Genomic DNA, 23,951 nt, shown 5'->3' with positions numbered 1-23,951 from the left:
CACATATAGGAGTTAAGTAAGTTATAGTAACCAAGTATAGAAGACCAGTGGGAGGAGAGGGAAGAAAACCTTGTTTAGAATGGAGGAACAGCTCACGGAAATAGATTTTGAGTTGGCCTTGGAGAGTTGAAGAGGTTGGCAGAGGGCTTTTCAATACTGGTATGAGTTTGCACAGGCATTAAGATAGTGCAGTGTTGTGTGTGTGGTGTGGTGTTTGCTTTTAAAGAGGGTGGGGGCTGGGTAGGATAGATGGATTTGTGGTTTTATGGATAGGAAGAATCTGAGAAATTGGAAAGGCAGGAAGAAGTCAGAAGATAAGAGTTGTGGTCTTAACTGTGCATATAATCACTGGCTCTGGAGGAGGAGGAGGAGGAAGAGGAGGAGGAGCAGGTGCAGGTGCAGGTGCTTAGACGTCATGTTAAGCAAGGCCCCTTGTAACTGTGAAAGCACTCTTGATGAGTTTATAGCGGTATGTTCATTAAGGCATTATCTTCTCACTGATGGTGCTGCCAATTCTTGTGTCCCAGGTCTTAACGTAGCTTTATAGTTCCCTGCTGTGTATCAAGTGAGAATTATAGTCAACATGAAACCCTCTAATAGTCATATGATATAAAAGCTTAATGATAATAAGACTAATTCTCTTATTTTATATATGGGCAGCCCCTACAGTTGATACAGGTGTGGTGATAAAAGTAAAACCACAGCTACCTCTAGTTATGTTGTTCCTGGATTATTGTGATTGTAGAATAGAAATCTTTTCATTACTTTGAAAGCTTATGGACCAGTTGTGATTTGTGTTCTCATTTATTGCTTTTGCAGATTATCCATGATAACCCTGAAGACCTCAGTTTTTTGTCAGCCTGCTAAATAATTTGAGGCCATTTCTTGTTGCTTAAGAAATGCACAAGGGACCGGCGCCATGGCTTACTTGGTTAATCCTCCGCCTGCGGCGCCGGCATCCCATATTGGTGCAGGGTTCTAGTCCCGGTTGCTCCTCTTCCAGTCCAAAAAACATAATTGAAGCAGAATCATTCCTTCCTTTTGCTAGCTTGTCTGTAGGGTATGTTCTTCAAAGTGAAAGTGCTAGTGTCAAGGGTTTTAGCTCTTAAATTGTAGATATTGCCCAATTTCCTTTAAAAAAAAAGTTACACCAGTGTAGACTCTCATCTAATTGTTTCCCCATACTCCTGGCAACGTGTCTTACCAGCCATTTTTTGAAAACTTTGCTAATTTTATGGTTGAAAAACAGTGTATCATATAGCATAAATTTGTTCTCATAAGAGAAAAATGAGATGGAGAACTTTTTTCATGTATTCTTTCTTTTAAAAGCTTTGTTCATGTCCTTTGTTCATTTTGTTCTCCCAATCATGACTTTTTTTAAAGTATTTTTAAAGATAGCCGGTGCCGTGGCTTAACAGGCTAATCCTCCGCCTTGCGGCGCCGGCACACCAGGTTCTAGTCCCGGTTGGGGCGCCGGATTCTATCCCGGTTGCCCCTCTTCCAGGCCAGCTCTCTGCTATGGCCCGGGAAGGCAGTGGAGGATGGCCCAAGTGCTTGGGCCCTGCACCGCATGGGAGACCAGGAGAAGCACCTGGCTCCTGGCTTCGGATCAGCGCGATGCGCCGGCCGCAGCGGCCATTGGAGGGTGAACCAACGGCAAAGGAAGACCTTTCTCTCTGTCTCTCTCTCACTATCCACTCTGCCTGTAAAAAAAAAATATATATATATATATATTTTTAAAGAGCTTCGTCTGTGTTGATAAAGTTAATCTTGTGACTGTCATGTGTTATGTCTGTTTTCTGACTTTTTGTCTTTTGACTTTGGTTGTGTATGTGTGCCTTACCATGCTTAGTTTTTATGTAATCAGATATTCTGTTGCTTCTAGGTTTTTTGAGCATGTTTAAAGATGATGTAAGATGATACTTTCATGGTGGTTTATATTCAAATATTTGATCCATCCATCTGAAATTTATTTTGAATATGAATGAATTAGCATTCTAATTTTATGGTTTTCCAAAATGGCCATCCGGTTATCTCAATGTGATTATCTCATCCAATTATCTAGTAAGGCTCTCTTTCTGTATAAATACTTATATATTATCCCCAATTTCTTTCTTTCTTTTTTTTTTTTTTTTTAAGATTTATTGATTTATTTCAGAGGCAGAGAGAAAGAGTGAGAGAGAGGGTTAGACAGAGGTTTTCCATCTGCTGGTTCACTCCCCAAATGGCTGTAATGGCCAGAGTGGGGCCAATCTGAAGCCAAGAGCCAGGAGCTTCTTCCGGGTCTCCCGTGCAGGTGCAGGAGCCCAAGGACTCAGGCTATCTTCCACTGCTTTCCCAGATCACAGCAGAGAGCTGGATTGGAAGAGGAGCAAATGGGACTCTAACTGGCACCCAGATGGAATGCTGGTGGATCAGGCAGTGGCTTTACTTGCTATGCCACAGTGCCAGCCCTTCTATTTTTTTTTTTTTAATGTTTTTAGATTTATTTATTTATTTATTTGGAAGAGTGACAGAGAGGAAGACACAGAGAAAGAGAGATCTTTCATCTGGTGGTTCACTCCCCAAGTGGCCACAACTGTGGCTGGGCCAATTTGAAGGCAGGGACCAGGAACTACATCCAGGTATCCCACATGAGTGCAGGGGCCCCAGCACTTGGGCCATCTTGCACTGCTTTCCCAGGCGCGTTAGCAGAGAGCTGGATTGGATGTGGAGCAGCAGTACTCCAGGATGGGTGGCAGTGTTGTAGACAGGGGCTTAAGCACTGCACACAGTGCTGGTCCCCAGATTCTGTTTTTCTCAGTAGTGCAGACATGAGAATTTTGTAAGGGCTTTGACATAAAGGTGACTTCCAAGTGATTTTTCTAATTATGTCTCTTTGAGGCGAGCAAGGTGAAGCTGAGGTGAAGGTGGTCTGAGACATGTCCAGTGAGTTTTTTAGAAAATCATGAAGGTTTAAAAATGAGTTTCAACTTTTCTAGGCAATAAAAACCGGCTAGTCAGTGCCACAAGTAGACAAAGTGTGTGTTCAGAAGACTGGGACTGCAAGCCAGCGCCGCAGCTCAACAGGCTAATCCTCCGCCTTGCGGCGCCAGCACACCGGGTTCTAGTCCCGGTTGGGGCGCCGGATTCTGTCCCAGTTGCCCCTCTTCCAGGCCAGCTCTCTGCTATGGCCCAGGAGTGCAGTGGAGGATGGCCCAAGTGCTTGGGCCCTGCACCCCATGGGAGACCAGGAGAAGCACCTGGCTCCTGCTTTTGGATCAGCGCGGTGCGCCAGCCGTGGTGGGCATTGGAGGGTGAACCAATGGCAAAAGGAAGATCTTTCTCTCTGTCTCTCTCTCACTGTCCACTCTGCCTGTCAAAAATACAAAAAAAAAAAAAAAAAAAAAAAAGACTGGGACTGCAGTGGCTGTTAGTCACCACCTCGTGCTTGTTAGTCATCTTAGACGTGAGGCACTGTAAGTCAGCCGCCTGATTTTTCTTACTTTTACGTTATGCTCCATGACTAGGGCTCGGAAGACCTGGGTTTCTCTAGAGTCAGGTACTAACTGGCCACGTGACAATGTGCAATGTGTTTAGTTTCTTTGAATTTAATTTCTAAGATAGAAATGATACCAACTACCTTGTTTCTCTCATTGGATTGTTTTAAAGAATAAATGAGTTGATGTGGGGCTGGTACTGTGGGATAGCACGTTAAGCTGTGGCCTGCAGTGCCAGTGTCCCATATGGGCGCAAGTTCAAAACCTGGCTGCTCCACTTCTGATCCAGCTCCTTGCTAATGTGCCTGGGAATGCAATGGAAGATGGCCCAAGTCTTTGGGCCCTTGCACACAGCTGAGAGACCACAAAGAAGCTCCTGGCTCTGGCCTGGCCTAGCCCTGGTCATTGTGGCCATTTGGGGTGGGAACCCACAGATGGAAGATATCTCTCTGTGTAGCTGTTCCTTTCAAATAAATAAATCTTTTAAAAAAAGAGTTGATACATGATGTATACTTTATATATGTTAAAATTTATAGCAAGTTTAAGAGGAATGAGAATTTAAAAATTAGGACGCCAGAACAGTGACCTCAGAGAGAGAAGAGTCGCTGAAATGAGTTGGGAATGAAAGTGAAGCCATGAAGTATGAACTACTGTTGTAGCCCATTCATATTTTTTATTCTTTTAAAAATTTATTTTACTTATTTGAAAGACAGAGTTACAGAGAGAGAGAGAGAGAGAGAGAGAGAGGTCTTCCATCTGCTGGTTCACTCCCCAGATGATCGCAACGGCCAGAACTTTAACCTGTTGAGCCACAGCGCCAGTTCCTGAAGGGCATTTAAATTAATTCCTACTAAAGGAGTTAATTATATTAAAAGGAAAGGCACAGGATCTTTGAGTGGTTGGAAAGTCAGGATTAGTTTTATTGTTTCCCAAATTTCAGTTGCACCAGGGAAAGCAGTGGAAGATGGCCCAAGTGCTTGGGTACCTGCACCCACATGGGAGGCCTGGATTCAACTCCTGGCTCCTGACTTTGTCTGGCCCATCCTTGGCTATTGTGGCCATTTGGGGATTGAACCAGCAGATGGAAGACTTGTCTCTCTCTGCTATTCTGTCTTGTAACTCTGCATTTCAAATAAAGGGAAAAGTCAGAGTTACACAGAGTTACACAGAGAGGAAAGGCAGAGAAAGAGAGATCTTCCATCTGTTGGTTCACTCCTCAGATGGCCGCAATGGCCAGAGCTGCGCTGATCCGAAGCCAGAAGCCAGGAGCTTCCTCTGGGTCTCCCACATGGGTGCAGGGGCCCAAGGACTTGGGCCATCTTCTACTGCTTTCTCAGGCCATAGCAGAGAGCTGGATGGGAAGTGAAGCAGCCAGGTCTTGAACCAGCGCCCATGTCGGATTCTGGTGCTTCAGGCCAGGGTGTTAACCCGCTGTGCCACAGTGCCAGCCCCCAAATAAAGAAATCTTTAAAAAAATTAGATAAATATCTAACACCTGGGAAATGTTAGACTACAGATTTATTTTGAGTGCCACTGATAATATCCGTATCATAATTCCAAAATACACATGATAACTACATGATAACTTCAGAAACACAATTTTTGAAGAATAGATTGGCTCTGAGTGTAAATGTGGACAATATAGACGACTCAATGGTTGAGAGCCTTTTGCAGGATTTCTTAAAGGTTATTGGAGGGAACTACACAGTAGTTTAGAGGGTTCATCTTGAAAAAGAGATTAGCTTACCATTTCTCTGACACAACAGTGTTGGAGAAGAAGATTAAAGATAGAGTTACTAAGATAGAAGACATTTAAAGATTTGATACCAAAAGTGAGCACCTGACAGTTGCTTGGTGGTGCTAGGACTTGAAGAAGGAAAAAGTTTGGATGGACTGTTAAGAGAAATGTTACAGAAATTCATCAAGGCAAAGAGTGCACCTTTTTATTGTGGGCCTGGTTGAGGTTTGACGACATCAATTTGGACTGGGTCCCACTTTTTAATTAGGCCACAGTGCATGCCAGTTTGCAACCAGAGAGAGCATAGCAGGTTGTGGTTGTGGTTGGCACGTGCTGTGCGGGGTCCAGGAATGTGGGGGAGGGTCCACGGAAGGACACAGGGAGAGAGTTTATTAAATCTCGGCTGCGTAAGAGAACTGCTAAACCAGACGAAGAGTGTTCAGCAGGAGTAAACTCTCTGTTTCTCTTTAGAGCGGTGGAACCTTTTCTAGAAGCTCCCCAGCAGACTTGGGGCTCCGTGGCCAGAATGAGATTACAAGTTGTGCCAGCTCTTTTCTTTTTGCCTCTCTGCCGTTTCCTTCCCTACCTTGTACCCTGCGAGACTGACCTTAGGAATGGCATCGATAGATTCCCATGCCTTCTGTGGTTTGCAGTAGGATTTGACCAGCAGAAGGTGCTGGCAGAGAGAAAGGTGGATGTGTTTCTAACTCAGGTTCCCTCCCTGCTGGGTAGCAGTCACTTCCGTGTAGTATTTCTCTCCTAGGAGTTCTCTCCGGGTTCTAGTAGCCATTCCCTCTGTTGCCCTGTCAGGCCTTAGGATGGTAACAATATTGTTGATGTTACTATCCCTACAGTTCCACAACATCCTTTGTTGCTTTTTCTTAAACTCTGTACACACATTTCTTTTATTTTTTTTATTTTTATTTTTTTATTTGACAGGTAGAGTTTACAGACAGAGAGAGAGAGAGAGACAAAGAGAAGGGTCTTCCTCCCGTTGGTTCACTCCCCAAATGGCCGCTACGGCCGGCGCACTGCACTGATCCGAAGCCAGGGCCAGGTGCTTCTCCTGGTCTCCCATGTGGGTGCAGGGCCCAAGCACTTGGGCCATCCTCCACTGCACTCCTGGGCCATAGCAGAGAGCTGGCCTGGAAGAGGGGCAACCGGGACAGAATCCGGCCCCCATATGGGATGCCGGCGCTGCAGGCAGAGGATTAACCAAGTGAGCCATGGCACCGTGCCCAGTGTGTACACATTTCTGAAAAGGCTCTCTTTAAATTCTTCTTAGTGAATAAGTGTGATGGGTCATCTTTGTATTGCTCATGCTCTGATACTTCTGCCCATTCTTCTTTTGTTTTTGTTTTTTTCTTAAATTATGTTTTCCTTTGCCTTTAGAAAAAGATGTAGTTATTTGAAAGACAAGGGGAGTGAGAGAGATACTGAGATTGAGATCTTCTCCATCTACTGGTTTACTACCTGAATGGCCATGACAGCTGGGTCTGGGCCAGGCTGAAACCAGGAACTCCATCTGCATCTCCCATATGGATGCAGTGGCCGAAGTACTCAGGCTGCCTTCCTGTGCCTTCCTGTGCACATTAGCAGGAAACTGGGTTGGAAATGGAGCAGCTGGGACTTGAACCAGCACTCCTATTTGGGATGCCTGTGTTGCACCATCATGCTGACCCCACTTCTCCTCATTCTTTTTTTTAGATTTATTTATTTATTTGAAAGTCAGAGTTACAAGAGAAGAAGAGGCAGAGAGAGAGAGAGAGAGGTCGGTCTTCCATCCATTGGTTCACTCCCCCGTTGGCCACAATGGCCCGAGCTGCGCCGATCCGAAGCCAGGAGCCAGAAGCTTCTTCCGGGTCTCCCATGCAGGTGCAGGGGCCCAAGCACTTGGGCCATCTTCTGCTGCTTTCCCAGGCCATAGCAGAGAGCTGGATTGGAAGTGGAACAGCCAGGACTCGAACTGGTGCCCATATGGGATGCTGGCACTGCAGGTAGCGGCTTTATCTGCTCCGCCACAGCGCTGGTCCCTCTCCCCATTCTTAAATCAATTTCTAGGAAGGGCAGTGAAACACGTGCCCTTTTTGGTAGAATATTTGAGGGTGTTCACTATAACTGTGTTATGTTATAAACAATGATGTGTACACATTTGTTTATTTGCCTGCCAGATTTACAAACAGTAAACTTCACCGTGTAGAACAGAGTTGGCAAGCACAAGCCATGTTCATCTGTTTCTGTTGGCCTTTGTTGCCCTACACCACACACCACAACAGTATGGTTGAGTAGTTACTTGGCTGTGGACTGTCTGGCCTAAAATACTCACTGTCTGACCCATTGTAGAAACGATTCCACGGCTTTTGATCTAGTACTACATTGTTGAGTATGGGAGCTGCTAGAAGTAGATTATTTGTTGTCATCTGCTTAGACACTTGGAATGTGAGTAGTCTGAGTAGAAATACACTGTCATTGTAAAATACACATCAGATTTTAAAGGTTTCATTTGTGTACTTGTTTCTTTGTACTTCTTAAAAAATTTGAGCTGGGCTGGGACCTGAGCTGGGAGCTGGGAACTCAGTCCAGGCCTCCCACACGGGTGGCAGGAACCCAGCCACTTGGGCCATCACGGCCGCCTCCCAGGGTTTGCAGCAGCAGGAAGCTGGAGTCCGGAGCAGAGCTGGGCACTGAACCCAGGTGCTCCACTGTGGGCCATGGCATCCTATCTGCTGGGCCAAGCTCCTGCTCCTTTTTTTATTTTCTATCGTAGTTCCTAGAAAATGTAAAATTACACGTGTGAGCCGCATATTCCCATTGGATAGCACCAGTAAGTGCAGTATTACGGGCATTTGGCTCAGAATCAAAGCTCAGAATGCCCAGAAGTCTTTCTGCTGTTTATTTGACTGAGAAGAGTCTTCTTAGCATTTGTTCACCATGATTTCCATCATTTGAGACTCAGCTCAGATATTGACTTCGCTTTGCAAAAGCTCCCTGCACTCTTTCCCGTGCTACCACAGATCTTCTGTGTGTTGTGATGTTCTGTTTGCCTATTTCTCCTGAGACTCTACCGTGGGTGAGGAATGCCTGGCCCATGGGCTGAATAAAACTCATGGAATCAATTGGTCTGGCCCTAACTAGACACCTGTAGGCAGGACTCAAAATTCAGTAAGTCTAGGGCAGGCTGATTTTTTAAGTTGATAATTTTGTAGGGCCTGCAAATGGTGTTATAAATATCCAAACAGCCCTCGGCAGCAAAACAGGCTCTCCACCCCTCCAAAGGAAGGGCTTGGGATACAAACCTAGTGCTCTTCAGTGGATTTTATTGAATGAATGAATATATGAATTGCATGATTATGTGAGTTACCAACTGAATGAGCTTGGTGCTTTGTCTTCCATTCTGGGTAGCTTTGGTGGTATATTTGGCCTGATAACAGACATACAGAATTGCTGCGGGGAGCAGATTTTGTAAAAACAGTGAAGCAGCAGCCCACGTGAAAAGACGTAACGCCGTGGGGCTAAGTGTGGGCCTGATTGCTCAGCATGTTTCAGTTTTCCCCGAAGCTGACTATAACAGCACAGAACAGTAAATGATCACTGCTGTTTGTCCTGGGACTATGTGTGGATGACATGCCTTTTTTTTTTTTTTTTAAGGCAGTGAAATGTGCAATAATTTGGGTAAGAGCTTCATTAAAACTTATAAAGTGAGTTTTTTTTTGACATTTCAAGGAATAAATTTTAAACACTTCCACCAAATGTAGTAGGCTTTACAAGTGTTAGGATGTAAATGTTGCTGGCTTGATTTCTTGGAAATCAGAGTTAGGAAAAAAGGATTTGTTGTTAGACTCTTTTAAGTTTCACTTAGAAAATAGTGTGGGCATTTGGCATAGCAGCTGTGTCCTGTATCAGAGTACCTGGTTTCCGTACCTGGCTCCGGCTTTGGCTCTGGCTCCGGCTCCAGTTTCCTGCCAGTGGAGCTGTGGTGATGGCTCAAGTAATTGGGTTCCTGCCACCCCATGGGGGAGACTTGGATTGAGTTCCCAGCTCCCACTTTCAGACCAGCTGTTGTAGGTATTTGGCGAGTAAACTGGTAAGAGGGGCTTTCTCCTAGGTCTCAAATACATAAAATGAAATTTTCAAGGAAAAAAGGAGTTGACTTCTAGTGTTACCACTAGTTAATGGTATTAGTAGAACCAGGCAGTATTTGACCCTCAGGCCTGTCTCACCAGTATTTCAGGGTCAGTGCTTTAGAAATTTAGAAGCCTTGAATTGATTTAAGGGGTTGATATGTAGATTTTTGTATTTTATCTGTAGTTTTTTTTTTTTTAAATAATTGGGTGTTTGCTTTTAGGTATGATTATTTTGGCTTTTATGGTATTTAGCTTTTAAGTTTTTGGACAGCAACAAAGTAACATTTTTCTCTTTTAATACTGTGTGAAGAATAATTTTTAAGGTGAAGGAAAATGAACTTTGAGTATGAGCTAAGACTCTTTCCAGCCCTCCTCTCACAGCCTGTCTGTAGTTGGATGTTTGGCATGTAACTATGGGTGGGCAGATTCACCGTGGAAGTGATACACAAGTAGTGAAGACTGGGCTTCCACAGGGTCTCCTTCCCTGTGCACCCCATGGTAGTTGAATTTGTTGAATAGAGGACGCTTCTATTCACATTGATTTATAAAACGTGTAACTCATTTATAGAAACATTTAGTCATGGGACTACACAAAATGATATTCTTAAATTAAAGAAAAATAGACTCATTTTCTTACCTAATCAGTTAACCAAATTGTGAATATTTTCAAAAGCTGTTTTTGGTTAACCATTCTCATTGCTTTAGTTTTGTTTTTGGACAGCATCGTTTCTTGTCTGGATTTACTGCATTTATGTGATCTTTTCTACCCTCCAGTATCAAGCCAGTTGTTTTTCTCCTTAACATTTCTGGCTTCCTCAAAGCCCTTATTGAGATATGCAGGCTTTTCACGATAGGACTTCCAGCCTCCTTCCCAGCCTAGCCCAGTGCTGGCTTTTGTGGGCCACCTGGGACTGAACGAGTGGAGGAAGCTCTCTCTCTCTGCCTCTGTCTCTCTGTGTGTATCTCTCCCCCTTCTCTCTCTCTGTTTCAAAATAGGTTAATTTAAAAAAAAAAGTGGCAAACAGCATTCAGAATGGAAGGGCAGATAAAATTAGTCCAGCTGCTGAGACTTAAATTATAGTAATACTCTGATATAATATGAAAATACGAAACTCTACAATCTATGTCAGCAATAAGTTATAGTATAGTGTATATGTTATACAGGCTATCAGCTTCTTATAAAAACATTTAATACTTTAAAATTTCTTATAAAGAAAGAAATTCTGTAGAACAGGGAAATTAAAATGTAATGAATTTTAGAAAATTTTCATCGTCCACCTTCCTTGAAATCTCTGTGCCCACGAGCAGTTATTTCCTTTTTGTCACCATCCCCCGCTACACCCCCATTCTCCACGCAACCACCAGCTTTCCGGCTGTCAAGTTTCTACTCTGGACAGTCCGTGTGAATGGAATCATACAACATGTATGTCATCTTTCATGAGTGGCATTTTTCACTTAGCAAAAGTACTTCCAGTTTCATCCATGTTATAGCATGTATCAGTGTTTTTTGCCTTTTATTGTTGATAATACTCCATTATACGAGTGGATTATATTTTATTAATCTGCTTATCCGTTGATGGATATTTTAATTGTTTCTACTTTGTGTTATGAGGAAGAATGCTGCTGTAATCCTTCATGTACAGGTTTGTGGGTTGGGCATGTTTTTCTGTCTCGTGTGCAGCTCTAGAAGGGAGTTGCTGGTCACATGGTAACTGTGCTTAATCTTTCAAGGAACTTCCAGACTGTTTTCCAAAGCACTGTACCATTTTTCAATGCTTCCATCAGTGTGAGATGGTTGTAATTTTGCCACATTCTACCCACCACGTACTGTCTTTCCTAGTGGGCATGAAGTAATATCTTACTGTGGGTTTGGTTTGCATGTTTTTGATGGCCACTGATGGCGAGCATCTTTTCATGTGGCAATTAGCAAATTTGTACTGGTTCAGTATGTCTTATCTGAAGTGCATGGCACTAGAAGTGTTTCAGATTTTGGATTTTAAAATAATTTTGGATTTGGGGACATTTATATATACATAATATCTTTTTTTTTTTTTTTTGACAGAGTGGACAGTGAGAGAGAGAGAAAGGTCTTCCTTTTTGCCGTTGGTTCACCCTCCAATGGCCACTGCGGCCAGTGCACTGCGCTGACCCGAAGCCAGGAGCCAGGTGCTTCTGCTGGTCTCCCATGCGGGTGCAGGGCCCAAGCACTTGGACCATCCTCCACTGCACTCCCAGGCCACAGCAGAGAGCTGGCCTGGAAGAGGGGCAACTGGGACAGAATCCGGTGCCCTGACCGGGACTAGAGCCCGGTGTGCCGGTGCCGCAGGCGGAGGATTAGCCTGTTGAGCCGCGGCGCCAACCACATAATATCTTGCATTGGGGACCCAGGTCCAAGCATGAAATTCACTTATATTTCACGTGTGTCTTACATACCTAGTCTGAATGTAATTTTTTTTATTTGACAGATAGCAGATAGTGAGAGAGAGAGACAGAGAGAAAGGTCTTCCTTCCGTTTTCTCACCTCCCAAATGGCTACTACAGCTGGCGTACTGTGCCGATCCGAAGCCAGGAACCAGGTACTTCTCCTGGTCTCCCATGCAGGTGCAGGGCCTAAGCATGTGGGCCATCCTCCACTGCCTTCCCGGGCCATAGCAGAGAGCTGGACTGGAAGAGGAGCAACCGAGACAGAACCAGTGCCCCAACCGGGACTAGAACCGGGGTACTGGCGCCGCAGGCGAAGGATTAGCCTAGTGAGCCATGGCGCCAGCCAACCTGAATGTAATTTTATACAGGGTATTTAATTCTTCTGCATTATGGCTGTGACCTATCATGAAGTGAGGTGTGAAATTTCTCATGTGTGGTGGGTATGTCAGGACCTGGAAAATTTCAGATTTCAGTGTTTGAAATTTTGGATTTTTGGATTGGGGATACTTAGCCTGCAGATGTTTTTAAGAGAAAGCATCAATTTGGATACTTTGCCATTGTTAAGTTGTAAGAGTTCTTTATATACATTCTGGATACAAGTCTCTAACCAGATTTGCAAATGTTTTTTCCTATTCTGTGGATTGACTTTTTTTTTTTTTTGGACAGGCAGAGTGGACAGTGAGAGAGACAGAGAGAAAGGTCTTCTTTTTCCGTTGGTTCACCCCCCAGTGGCTGCTACGATCAGTGCGCTGTGGCTGGCACACCGCGCCGATCCGAAACCAGGGTCCAGGTGCTTCCTCCTGGTCTCCCATGCAGGTGCAGGGTCCAAACACTTGGGCCATCTTCCACTGCACTCCTGGGCCACAGGAGAGAGCTGGCCTGGAAGAGGGGCAACTGGGACAGAACCGGCACCCCGACCGGGACTAGAACCCGGGGTGCCGGCACCGCAAGTAGAGGATTAGCCTATTGAGCCACAGCGCCGGCCATGGATTGACTTTTAACTTTTCTTGATGGTGTCCTTTGCAAGACCAAAGTGACTTTGACTTAAATTTTGATGGAATCCAGTTTTTTATTTTTTTTCTTTCTTATGTTTGGGCGTTTTACCTCAGAGGCTGTTGGCTGGTTTAGGCCTCAAAGATGTATGCTTCTGTTTTCTTCCAAGAGTTTTGTAGATTGAGCATTAACTACTATTCTAAAATAGGAAGAACTCTGAATTCTGAAACACTTTTGATCCCAAGCATTTTGGAAAAGGATATGCAACCTGTGGTTTGATGTAAAACACACAGGTTTTTAGGAACCGGGTCTTTTCTGAGTCAGTTTCTGTGTATGGTGTGAGAATGATGTGGGGCCCACATCATTGTTCTGAATGTGGCTCTCTTACTGGCCCAGCACCGTTTATTGAAGGACTGTTCCTTCCATAATCTTCTTGGCTGCGTTATTAAAAATCAGTTGTTTATTAGTGGCATTTTTATTTCTGGACTCTAAATTCTATTCCATTGAGCCATGCATCTATCTTTATTTTATTTTATTTTTTAAAGATTTATTTATTTGAAAGTTAGAGTTACACAGAGAAGGAGAGACAGAGAGAAGTCTTTGATCCACTGGTTCACTCCCCAGGTGGCTGCAACAGCCGGAGCTGCGCTGATCTGAAGCCAGGAGCCAGGAGCTTCTTCCGGGTCTCCCACGTGGGTGCAGCGGCCCAGGGAATTGGGCCATCTTCTGCTCTCTCAGGCCACAGCAGAGAGCTGGATCAGAAGTGGAGCAGCTGGGACTCAAACCAGGGCCCATATGGGATGCCGGCACTGCAGGCAGCAGCTTTTGCCCACTGCAATGCCGGCGCCCATATGTTTGTCTTTAAAATGAGATGTATGATTCTTCATTTTTTTTCTTTTTCTAGATATTTCTGGCTATTTTGTGTCCCTTAAATTTACATATAGTTTTTAGGATAAGCATGTCATCAATTTCTGCAGAGAAGTCAGCTTCGATTTTGATGAGAATAGCTTTGAAATTGGAAAACTACTGCTGCCTTAACAATACTAAGTCTTCTGGGCCATGGATATGGGATGTTTTTCCACTTATTTATTTCTTATTCTGTTTTCTTTGTAACAGCTTCCATTTGCTTCAGATATTATAAAACTGATGAACTTAAATTTTTTGGCATTCTTTTCAACCTTTCATTGTTGAGTTATAGCATTTTTCCTTATTCTTGACATTGACATGCATATAACTTGTTCTCTTTTGAACTGTTATATTTTCATGATCATAAGCTGTACAATATAATGACTTCCCCCAATACAGTCTGCAGAAATTGCAAGTCAGAATGTCTTTTCTGGGTCTGTCGCCATCCATCTCCAGGGCAGCCCTGGATGGCTCCCATTTCCAGTTGACTGGTAGGAGCTCATTTAATGTCTTCAATATTTTCTATCACTATTTCTCTAAAGTATATTTTGGGTACTTAATTTTGATCTATATTTTCATTTATTGTACTCTCTCAGATGTGTTAATCTGTTGAGTTTGAGATTTCAGTTTTTATGCAGCACTTAGAGGACTCTTGGTGTTTTCTCAGATCTGCTTTGTCATTTAGTTTCTTGTTATTTATGTTTTCAAGTTTTCTTTTCTTTTACATATTGAATATTCTTAAAATTTTTTTTTTTTTTAATTTGAAAGGCAGAATAAGAGGGAATAAGAGAGATAGATCTTCCATCTGCTAGTTCACTCCCCAACTGGCCACATTGTCTGGGACACGGCCAGGCCAAAGCCAGCAGACTGGAACTCCATCTGAGTCTCCTGCGTAGGTGGCAGGGGCCCAAGCATTTGCTGCGTTCCTAGATGCATTACCAGGGAGCTGGATCGGAAGTGGAGCAGCCAGGACTTGAACTGCTGCTCATGCGGCATGCTGCTAGCACAGGTGGCAGCTTAACCCACTGTGCTACAATGCCAGCCCCTACAAGTTAAGCATTCTTGCTTTAATAATTGATAATTCAGTTGCCTTTAGTTTTTCAGGTATGAGACTGTTACTTTCTTTTCCCCTGTAAATTGTAGTTTTATTCCATGTGACTACTAATTCTGTTAATGCTATTATTTGCAGGTGGTGAAAGTTGGTATAAAATGGTAAAGAATAGTATTCTCCAAACTGGTTGTATCCAATATTTAAAAAATTAAAAATAGAAAATATCACAAGCAATATAAAGTCAGTGTCTTATAATACCCAGTATATGTGTGTACTCATATGCACAATGGATTATATATATTGGATTGTGATGCAATCTTTATTTCTTATTCTGGGTTCCAGTTAGAAAAATTTTACAATCATTGTTGTAGACCCAACTCATTGTTCAGGAGCTCACCTATGTCTCTGCACTCCCAGAAGTGAGAACAACTTGTGGATTGCTGTCCCTTGACGTGATCTTTACTGTTCCACGTGTTGAGGAAACCATGTGTGATTAAAAAGCAAGCAAACATGCCAAACAATAGCTGTCATGTACCACAGTACACGCTGTATCCTGGTTACCTTTCTTCACTGTGTTCCTTCGAGTTTCCTGATTCCCCCCAGGAAAGACTTGCTGCCTGCCATCTTTCAACTGTTACTTAGAAACACTTTTGGGCTCACTAGGCTAATCCTCCGCCTGCGGTGCCGGCACACCGGGTTCTAGTCCCGGTCGGGGCGCCGGATTCTGTCCTGGTTGCCCCTCTTCCAGTCCAGCTCTCTGCTGTGGCCCCGGAGTGCAGTGGAGGATGGCCCACGTCCTTGGGCTCTGCACCCCATGGGAGACCAGGAGAAGCACCTGGCTCCTGGCTTCAGATCAGCGCGGTACACCGGCTGCAGTGGCCATTGGAGGGTGAACCAATGGAAAAAGGAAGACCTTTCTTTCTGTCTCTTTCTCTCTCACTGTCCACCCACTCTGCCTGTCAAAAATTAAAAAAACAAAACAAAACAAAAACAAACAAACACTTTTGCCTTGCTGGTTCTTGTTCTAGGTCTTTTTTTTTTTTTTTTTTTAATGTTCTAGGTCTTTATATGCTTGAGAAAAGAGGTCTTCTTCAGATCCTGCTCTGGTGAAGGACCCCCCACAGGGAGACATGAGCCACAGAAACCCGGGGTCTCCTGGAGGCTTGTAGACCCTTGCACTTCTCCTCTTATATCCACCTAAGAGATGGTTCGAGAACAGCTTCTACCTTGTACACTGTTGAGGGGCTGATCATGAAACAGGAGGAAGCATTTGATGATCACAATGGGAATCTCCCCAATACCTCCCTAGTCTGTTGATCCCAGAGAACATCTCGGGCTTTCCATCCAGTGGGAAATGGCTGACCTCTTTTTCTATGCTAAGTGCTTTGAGCACATCATACTACAGGAATCCATTTTGAGGGACCAGTGCTGTGGCTTAGCAGGTAAAGCTGCTGCCTGCAACACCGGCATCCCATATGGGCACTGGTTTGAGTCCTGGCTGTTCCACTTTGAGTCCAGCTCCCTGTTAATGGCCTGGGAAAAGCAATGGAAGATGAGCCAGGTGCCTTGACCTCTGCCACCCACGTGGGAGATTGGAATGAAGCTCCTGGCTCCTGACCCTGGCCATCTGGAGAGTTAACTAGCGGATTGAAGACCTCTCTGTAACTCTTTCAAATGAATAAATGTTTGTTTATTTATTTTTATCAGTATCTAAGACTCTGCCTTGAAGAAGTCATCTTGAAATACAACATGGAAATTTGGAAAATTCTTCCCATCATTTCTCTTTCACATCACTGGTAAAATGACAAGTGTTTTTAGAGAGAACATTGAATGTCACATCTTCCTAATATTTCCGGTGTCAGTTCAGATCCTCTCATGCAAAATGGTAGGGGCAGTGGCCAAGAGATTGCCTGTCACTAACCCTGTTACCTGCCTGCTTGCTCACCAGGGAGGCAGCCCCACAGCCCTTTTCCCAGAGCCCCTTCCTTGTCTAGAGGGGAAGGGGGGGACACCGCTGGGTGGCTTCTCCCTCCAGGGCCTGGATGCCAGCTGGGCCTCCCTTGTCTAGAGGGGAAGAGGGGTGACACCGCTGGGGGGCTTCTCCCTCCAGGGCCTGGATGCCAGCTGGGCCTCCCTGTCTAGAGGTGATGAGGGGGGACACCGCTGGGGGGCTTCTTCCTCCAGGGCCTGGATGCCAGCTGGGCCTCCGTGTCTAGAGGTGACGAGGGGGGACACCGCTGGGGGGCTTCTCCCTCCAGGGCCTGGATGCCAGCTGGGCCTCCGTGTCTAGAGGTGACGAGGGGGGACACCGCTGGGGGGCTTCTCCCTCCAGGGCCTGGATGCCAGCTGGGCCTCCGTGTCTAGAGGTGACGAGGGGGGACACCGCTGGGGGGCTTCTCCCTCCAGGGCCTGGATGCCAGCTGGGCCTCCGTGTCTAGAGGTGACGAGGGGGGACACCGCTGGGGGGCTTCTCCCTCCAGGGCCTGGATGCCAGCTGGGCCTCCGTGTCTAGAGGTGACGAGGGGGGACACCGCTGGGGGGCTTCTCCCTCCAGGGCCTGGATGCCAGCTGGGCCTCCCTTGGCTTTCGTTGCTGCTGCTTCTCATTTATGCTTCCTGGTTTCCTCAATTTTTGGCCATCAGTTTCTTTCTTTCCTTGGATTTAGAATTCTTTAAGGCTTTAGGTGACATTGTAATCTTCCAGGGAAGAATCATGTTTGTACCTGCCTCTAGCCTTGGGACACAACTTGGTCTGCTTTAAAGTTAATTTACCTCTTGAGGCTTTTCAGATCACACAGATAATGTGAATTTATGTTGCAGAATCTAGTGAGAGAGTTCTGAGTTCTTAGACATTCTTGCTCTCTCTGAACAGTGCCATTTGGAGACATACGGTGTCCTTCCTGTTCTCTTGTGTTGTGATTTCTGTCTGTGCACGCTGAGGTTCTAGCTTTATGGATACTCTTTTACTCGCCTTTGGGTGAGATTGTAGACTTTACTGTCTGGTGAAGTACTGCACTGTTCTATGAAAACAGTATATACCCTGTGTTGCTGCCCGGGAGCTCAAGGTTTCTAGGGCTTGGCAAGAATTCTTACATTTCTCACATAGCTGCTAGGGTTCTAGTTTCATTATTTTTTTTTTCCCTCTGTGAATTTGTACAAGTTAGAAGTTTACTTACTTACTTGAAAAACAGAGAGACATAGGCAAATTGACAGAACTTCCATTCTCTGGTTCACTCCCCAGACATCTGCAGTGGCTGCAACTGGGTTGGGGCCAGGCTGGAGCTGGGAGTGCTGTCCGTCTCCCGTGTGGGTGGCAGGAACCCACTCACCGGAGCCATCACCACTGCCTCCTAGGGTCTGCATTAGCAGGGAGCTGGAGTCATGAATTGAGCTCAGGTACTCAAGTGTGGGATGTGTCTTAGCCACTAGGCTAAACACCCACCCCAGTTTCTACCATCATGACAATTAAGTCGTAAAAGTCCTCTGTTTCTAGTGTTTAGGCTAGGATCTTGGTTTAGCTGCAGAATCTATTTGGGGAGTCCAAATTTCATATACCAGAGCCAGATCCTCAGCAATGATTCACAGAGTTGTAATTGCTGTGTGCGCATTCGGAAGTTCCTTCTACTTGGTTCTTATTTGTAAATTTCCTGCTGTTTATAGTGCCCATGCTTTGTTTTCAAGTGCCGTACCATGTTTCGTGGTTGCACCACAGCTTACATGGTCATCTTTGTATTTGCTTGCTTGTTTTTCACCTTCATAATTTAAATAGTGTTGCTAGTAACTGTATTCATAAACTTAAAAGTCATGTTTGTTTTTCTTTCAATTAGGTCAAATTGACATAAAACAAGTGATAGCAAAGAAGAGGCAGCTGACAGCTGAGGCAGAGGTAAGTGGCTCCCTCTTCCAGAAACAGAAATGTGGCATGTTAGATAAGAGTTTTGTGCAGTGCCGGTGTCAGTATTAAATTGTTTAAAGAATGACTCTTTGCCATCTGCTGATGTTTTCTGCTGTGAGGCAGGAGAAGCAGATCCGCACCTCGGCCCCCAGCAGAACCAGCAGACTGCGGCATTCTGCGCCATCCATCACTGTCACGTGCTGGTCCTTCCAGCAGCCTTGGCTTCAGTGAGCTGTGCTAATGGCCGATGTAGCAGGATGTCTGCCTGTGATTTGTGAAAGTATCTGTCAGGGCTTATGGTAAACAGTAAGCCTCCACGGAGTGATGAATGTGAATCTGGAAGTAGATTCCCGTCAGGGAGGTCGGAATGACTCAAAAAGCAATGCAGAGCCATTTCAAGAGGGGCTTAACGGTTCTGTAAAACAGAATTCGGCAGTGCGTTCAGGAAGTTCTGAAGGATAAAGAACTCTCTCTTTTTTTTTTTTTTTTTTAAAGATTCATTTATTTATTTGAACGTCAGAGTTACACAGAGAGAAGGAGAGGCAGAAAAAGAGGGAGGGAGGGAGGGAGGGAGAGAGAGAGAGAGAGAGAGAGAGGTCTTCCATCCACTGGTTCACTCCCCAGATGGCCGCAACAGCTGGAGCTGTGCTGATCTGAAGCCAGGAGCCAGGAGCTTCTTCTAGGTCTACCACATGGGTGCAGGGGCCCAAGGACTTGGGCCATCTTCTACTGCTTTACCAGGCCATAGTAGAGAGCCGGATCAGAAATGGAACAGCTGGGACTTGAACTGGCGCCCATATGGGATGGTGGCACTGCAGGCAGCGGCTTTACCTGCTATGCCACAGCGTCAGCCCCAAAGAACTCTTTTTTAAAAAAAAAAAAAAGAATCTTGGGCTAGTGTTGTGGCATAGTGGGTAAAGCCACAACGCCAGCATCCCTATGGGCACTGATTTGTACCCTAGATGCTGCATTTCCTATCCAGCTCCCTGCTAATGGCCTGGGAAAAGCAGTGGAAGGTGGCCAAGTGCTTGGACCCCTGCCACCCACATGGGAGACCCAGATGAAGCTCAGAGCTTCAGACTGGCTCAGCCCTGGTTGTTGTGGCCCCTTGGGGAATGAACCAGTGTATGGAAGGTCTCTCTCTGTCCTTGCCTTTCTCTAACTCTGACTTTCAAATAAATAATCTTTTTTTTTTCTATTTTTATTTTTTTTATCAAATACTGTGTATGCCTGAGTGTGAGTTGACTTCAGCTCCAAGGCACCCTCTGATTTTTTCCCAATGCGATTACTTCTGAAGTTTATTGGGCAGCTTGAATATATAAACATCCAATGATACTGATGAAGTAGCTCTGTTGTGTTACATGTGTGTATACTTGCACAATTGCGTTTTATGGAGTAATTTAGATTTTAGATTTCTTTAATAATAACAGTTCATGAAATAATATTTTTGTATCCACTTTGACATCAGTGTCCTTGTTATTATCAGAGCTGATTTTTCACTTGTCTTCCAAGGCCTGGGCTTATCATTCCTCTCTCTCCTTATTTGCTGGAGATACAGCACTTTTTGAGTTCAAGGATGATTCGCCTACAAGTTTTACCACAAAAACCTGTTTCTTTAACATTAAGAGATTTTCCCACATCACCCTTGTAGGTGTATTTGTGATGTTTACAATGTAATCGCTTACTGTTTTGCCTTACAAAGTGGGATTCAAAAGATGCATTTATATATTTTAAGTTGGGAGTCTGGACTCCTTGTTAACAGAGTGTTAAATTGTATATATATATATATATATATATATATATATATTTTTTTTTTTTTTTTTTTTTCCCTGATCTGTGAGCTTGCTGTGTAAGCCTCCAAAACCACAGAGATCAAGGTCATTTCTGGAGAACGCCGTCTCTGAGTAGTGCCTTATTGCTGTGTTACAAGAGACTGTTTAAAGACTTGGAGATTAAGCCACTTGCACTTCTGATAACTTACAATTTTGGCTAAAATGTTTAGGCAAATTTAATATTTTCAGGGGTCTACCCTTGCAGATTTAGTGATCAAGTAGCAAATTTTTGTTCTCGTGGTTTACTGGAGTGTTTCTGACCTGCCCGCCCGCCCATCCTTAAGACAGGCAGTGCACCCAGGATTGGCTCCCATTCCTTTCCTGGTTCCTTTTCTGTTTTTCTGGTTTTTGTTTGTTTTTCCCTCTTCTCCCTTTCCCAGCAAGAACACAAGCCTTATTATGCTGTATTTGTGAGGGAAAGTTTCAAATAGGAGAAAGACCATTCTGTCTCCCATATCATTTGCTGTGTATTTTTAAACCATAATGCTAAGGTCTGCACCTTCGTGGGCACTGACTCTGAGGGGCACTTGCCACTGTCCTGTGGGTGGGAGCCAAGGCACCTCTGGTTATGGGAAATTCAGTTATTAAAATCGACTCCAGAAGAAATAACCAGCAACAATGGAAGAGATTGGGAAAGTTTTCAAAGCTCAGAAACCAGGAGGCCATAGGATTTGAGCTAGGGCTTGAAGGCTGTGTGTAGTGCAGAATATTGGTTGGTAACGGTAGGAAGTTGTAGGAGATTTAAGATAGAACTGCATGAGCAAGGGCATGAAAGTGGGGGAAAATGCCTCCCAGTCCAGCTGCAGTTGTCCATCTCTGATAGGGGCGTGACACCCTGCAGGTGCCATTTCCAAGACACAGAGTGAGTGTTCTTCCTCCACGCCTTGAGAGCAGGCAACAGAGCCCAGACAGCTCTGCAGCTCTTGTGTGTCCTGCAGGTACCCAGAACAGATGCAAGTCCTGCTGCCTGAACCAGGCCCCCTTCCTCAGCTGCTTTACTCTCCATTCATTTACTTCTCCGAGTCCTCTAAATGGCTGAACTACAGGTTTTAATACTTTTATTTATCTTTATTTATTGATTGATGTGTGCAGCAGATACGTAGATTTCTTCTTTAAAACTTTTTTGGACTTAGGTCTTTGAAACCCTTCTCCTCCTCCTCCTCCTCACTCTTTGCTGCTCCTACCCCTTCGCCCAGCACGCACACATTCCTTCTCCCCTTTGGGTTTTGGATTCCGCGTGGACAAAGGTTCCTTCCGCTCTGTTTGTTCACCCTGTTGAGACCTTTTCTGTTTCTGTTGATGCTTGAGGAAAACAGCTTCCTCCATAATTCACTGTGGCCTCGACTTACACCGACTTGTATTTGGGCCAATTAGGAACAAGGCCAAACTGCATTTTTCCTCAAGCTATTCAGTTGATAAATGGCACTTAACTGATGATTTTTTTTTTTTTTTTTTACATAACCTTTAACAAGAACTCATAAATCTCATTGATTGTGCTCTAAGAGATGAAAGGCCTTTGGTAATTCAGATGGGGAACTCTGAAAAGATTTCTGTTTCTTGCCTTGTTCTAACCAGACTTTTATTTTGAAATCTTGCTAAAAGACTAACATTGCCCACCTACCCAAGATTTATGTGCGTTTTAATATTAATTGGATAAAGAATCTCAACATGGCACCCAGTAGACCTCTATAGATAAAAACATTGGCAAAATGAGCATTGAGAGTTTTTGTATTCGACCAGAACGAGGACACAGTCCTGATTCCATCATGGAAGAGAAGGGGCACCAAGTGTCGGCAGCACTGTCCTGATTCCGTGGCATCTCTGTGCCTTTATATCCTGTTCACAAACTTATCCTGGTGCTTGTGACCTTGAAGTGGTGTCTGAACTCCTTTGAAAGGAGTGAGCATCGGCCGGCGCCGTGGCTTAACAGGCTAATCCTCCGCCTTGTGGCGCCGGCACACCGGGTTCTAGTCCCGGTCGGGGCACTGGATTCTGTCCCGGTTGCTCCTCTTCCAGGCCAGCTCTCTGCTGTGGCCCGGGAGTGCAGTGGAGGATGGCCCAGGTGCTTGGGCCCTGCACCCCATGGGAGACCAGGAGAAGCACCTGGCTCCTGGCTTTGGATCAGCACTATGCGCTGGCCGCAGCGGCCATTGGAGGGTGAACCAATGGAAAAAGGAAGACCTTTCTCTCTGTCTCTCGCTCTCACTATCCACTCTGCCTGTCAAAAAATAAATAAATAAATAAAAATTAAAAAAAAAAATAGAAAGGAGTGAGCATCGCTTCTGTTGTCCCTGCAAACTGGAGCCCTGACCTGCCCTCGGAGAGGGCAAGAGAAATCCTCACACAGAGCAACATTCGTGCCAGTAGCTCTCTGCTGCTGTCAGGGGGGGAGTGACTCCGAGATGCAGATTTCCAGATTCTTCCGTCCTCAACTGAAGCACTACATCCCGGGTGCCATTCCTATGGCCATTGCTGGAAGGATTTCCTGAACTGGAAGTGTGATTGCTGTGTCCTTCCTGCTCCCTGCCTTACCAGTCACAGGTTGTGATCTTCTCACTTTTCAAGTGGCTCCGGTCATTTCTTCTGAGTTCCAAGCAGCAGAATTGAGGTGGGGGAAGAAGAGGGGCGAGGAACAACACCACCTAGCTACCTTCTAAGGACTTCTTTCCCTAGAGATTTTGACAAATTAGTTCTGCCTGTATCTCTGGTAACTAAGGTACAAAGAGAGACTGGGGCGTTTATTTATTGATTTTGGGTGGTGACTTACCCAGCTAAAAACCAGGAATTCTTGGACTAAGAAAGGAGGCATCAGATGATAGCATTGACTGCTAATAGTCTCTAGGGTGGGTATTTGGTGCAGAAGTTAAGATAGTTAACAGCATGTACCACCGTTGTCCATTTTGTTCCTTTTGAGCTTTTAGTCAAATCAGCCTTCTTTCGGCTGTGCGAGTCTGACTACATTTTTCTAATCATTCCCTTTCTACCTTTTTTTTCTCATTTTGCTTAAATGCAGAGATGTGTTCATCTCTGGTCTACTGCGGAGAATTCTTGGGAAGTCAGTTCATTGTTATTTACAATTTCATCGTTTGTTTACAAAAGGTAGAAAGGTATTTGCCTTAATGCCATCTTAGGCACGTTCAACGTTCAACAAATCAGTTTCACGAATACCTACTTGGTCCCTTGTCAGTCAAACAGTATGGAACTGGAACTCCAAGGCCGGCGCTGCGGCTCAATAGGCTAATCCTCCGCCTTGCGACGCCGGCACACCGGGTTCTAGTCCTGGTCGGGGCGCCGGATTCTGTCCCGGTTGCCCCTCTTCCAGGCCAGCTCTCTGCTATGGCCCGGGAAGGCAGTGGAGGATGGCCCAAGTGCTTGGGCCCTGCACCTGCATGGGAGACCAGGAGAAGCACCTGGCTCCTGCCATCAGATCAGCGCGGTGTGCCAGCCACAGCGCGCCGGCCGCAGTGGCCATTGGAGGGTGAACCAACGGCAAAGGAAGACCTTTCTCTC

At 45.0% G+C, this 23,951-nt stretch overlaps 1 protein-coding gene across 1 annotated transcript in view; it reads left to right on the top strand.

The window, feature by feature from the left end:
* The window catches only part of SOAT1 (sterol O-acyltransferase 1), a 69,633-nt gene that overhangs the window by 19,187 nt on the left and 26,495 nt on the right, over positions 1-23,951 (top strand). The window contains exon 3 of the mRNA XM_062190226.1: positions 18,542-18,600. Coding sequence (XP_062046210.1) covers positions 18,542-18,600 — 59 coding nt within the window. The remainder of the gene's footprint in view (positions 1-18,541; positions 18,601-23,951) is intronic.

Source organism: Lepus europaeus, chromosome 5 (genome assembly GCF_033115175.1).
Source record: "Lepus europaeus isolate LE1 chromosome 5, mLepTim1.pri, whole genome shotgun sequence".
In the NCBI taxonomy this organism is placed as follows: Eukaryota; Metazoa; Chordata; class Mammalia; order Lagomorpha; family Leporidae; genus Lepus; species Lepus europaeus.
The sequence above is the reverse complement of the archived record's forward strand: the minus strand, read 5'-3'. Positions and strand labels throughout refer to the sequence as shown.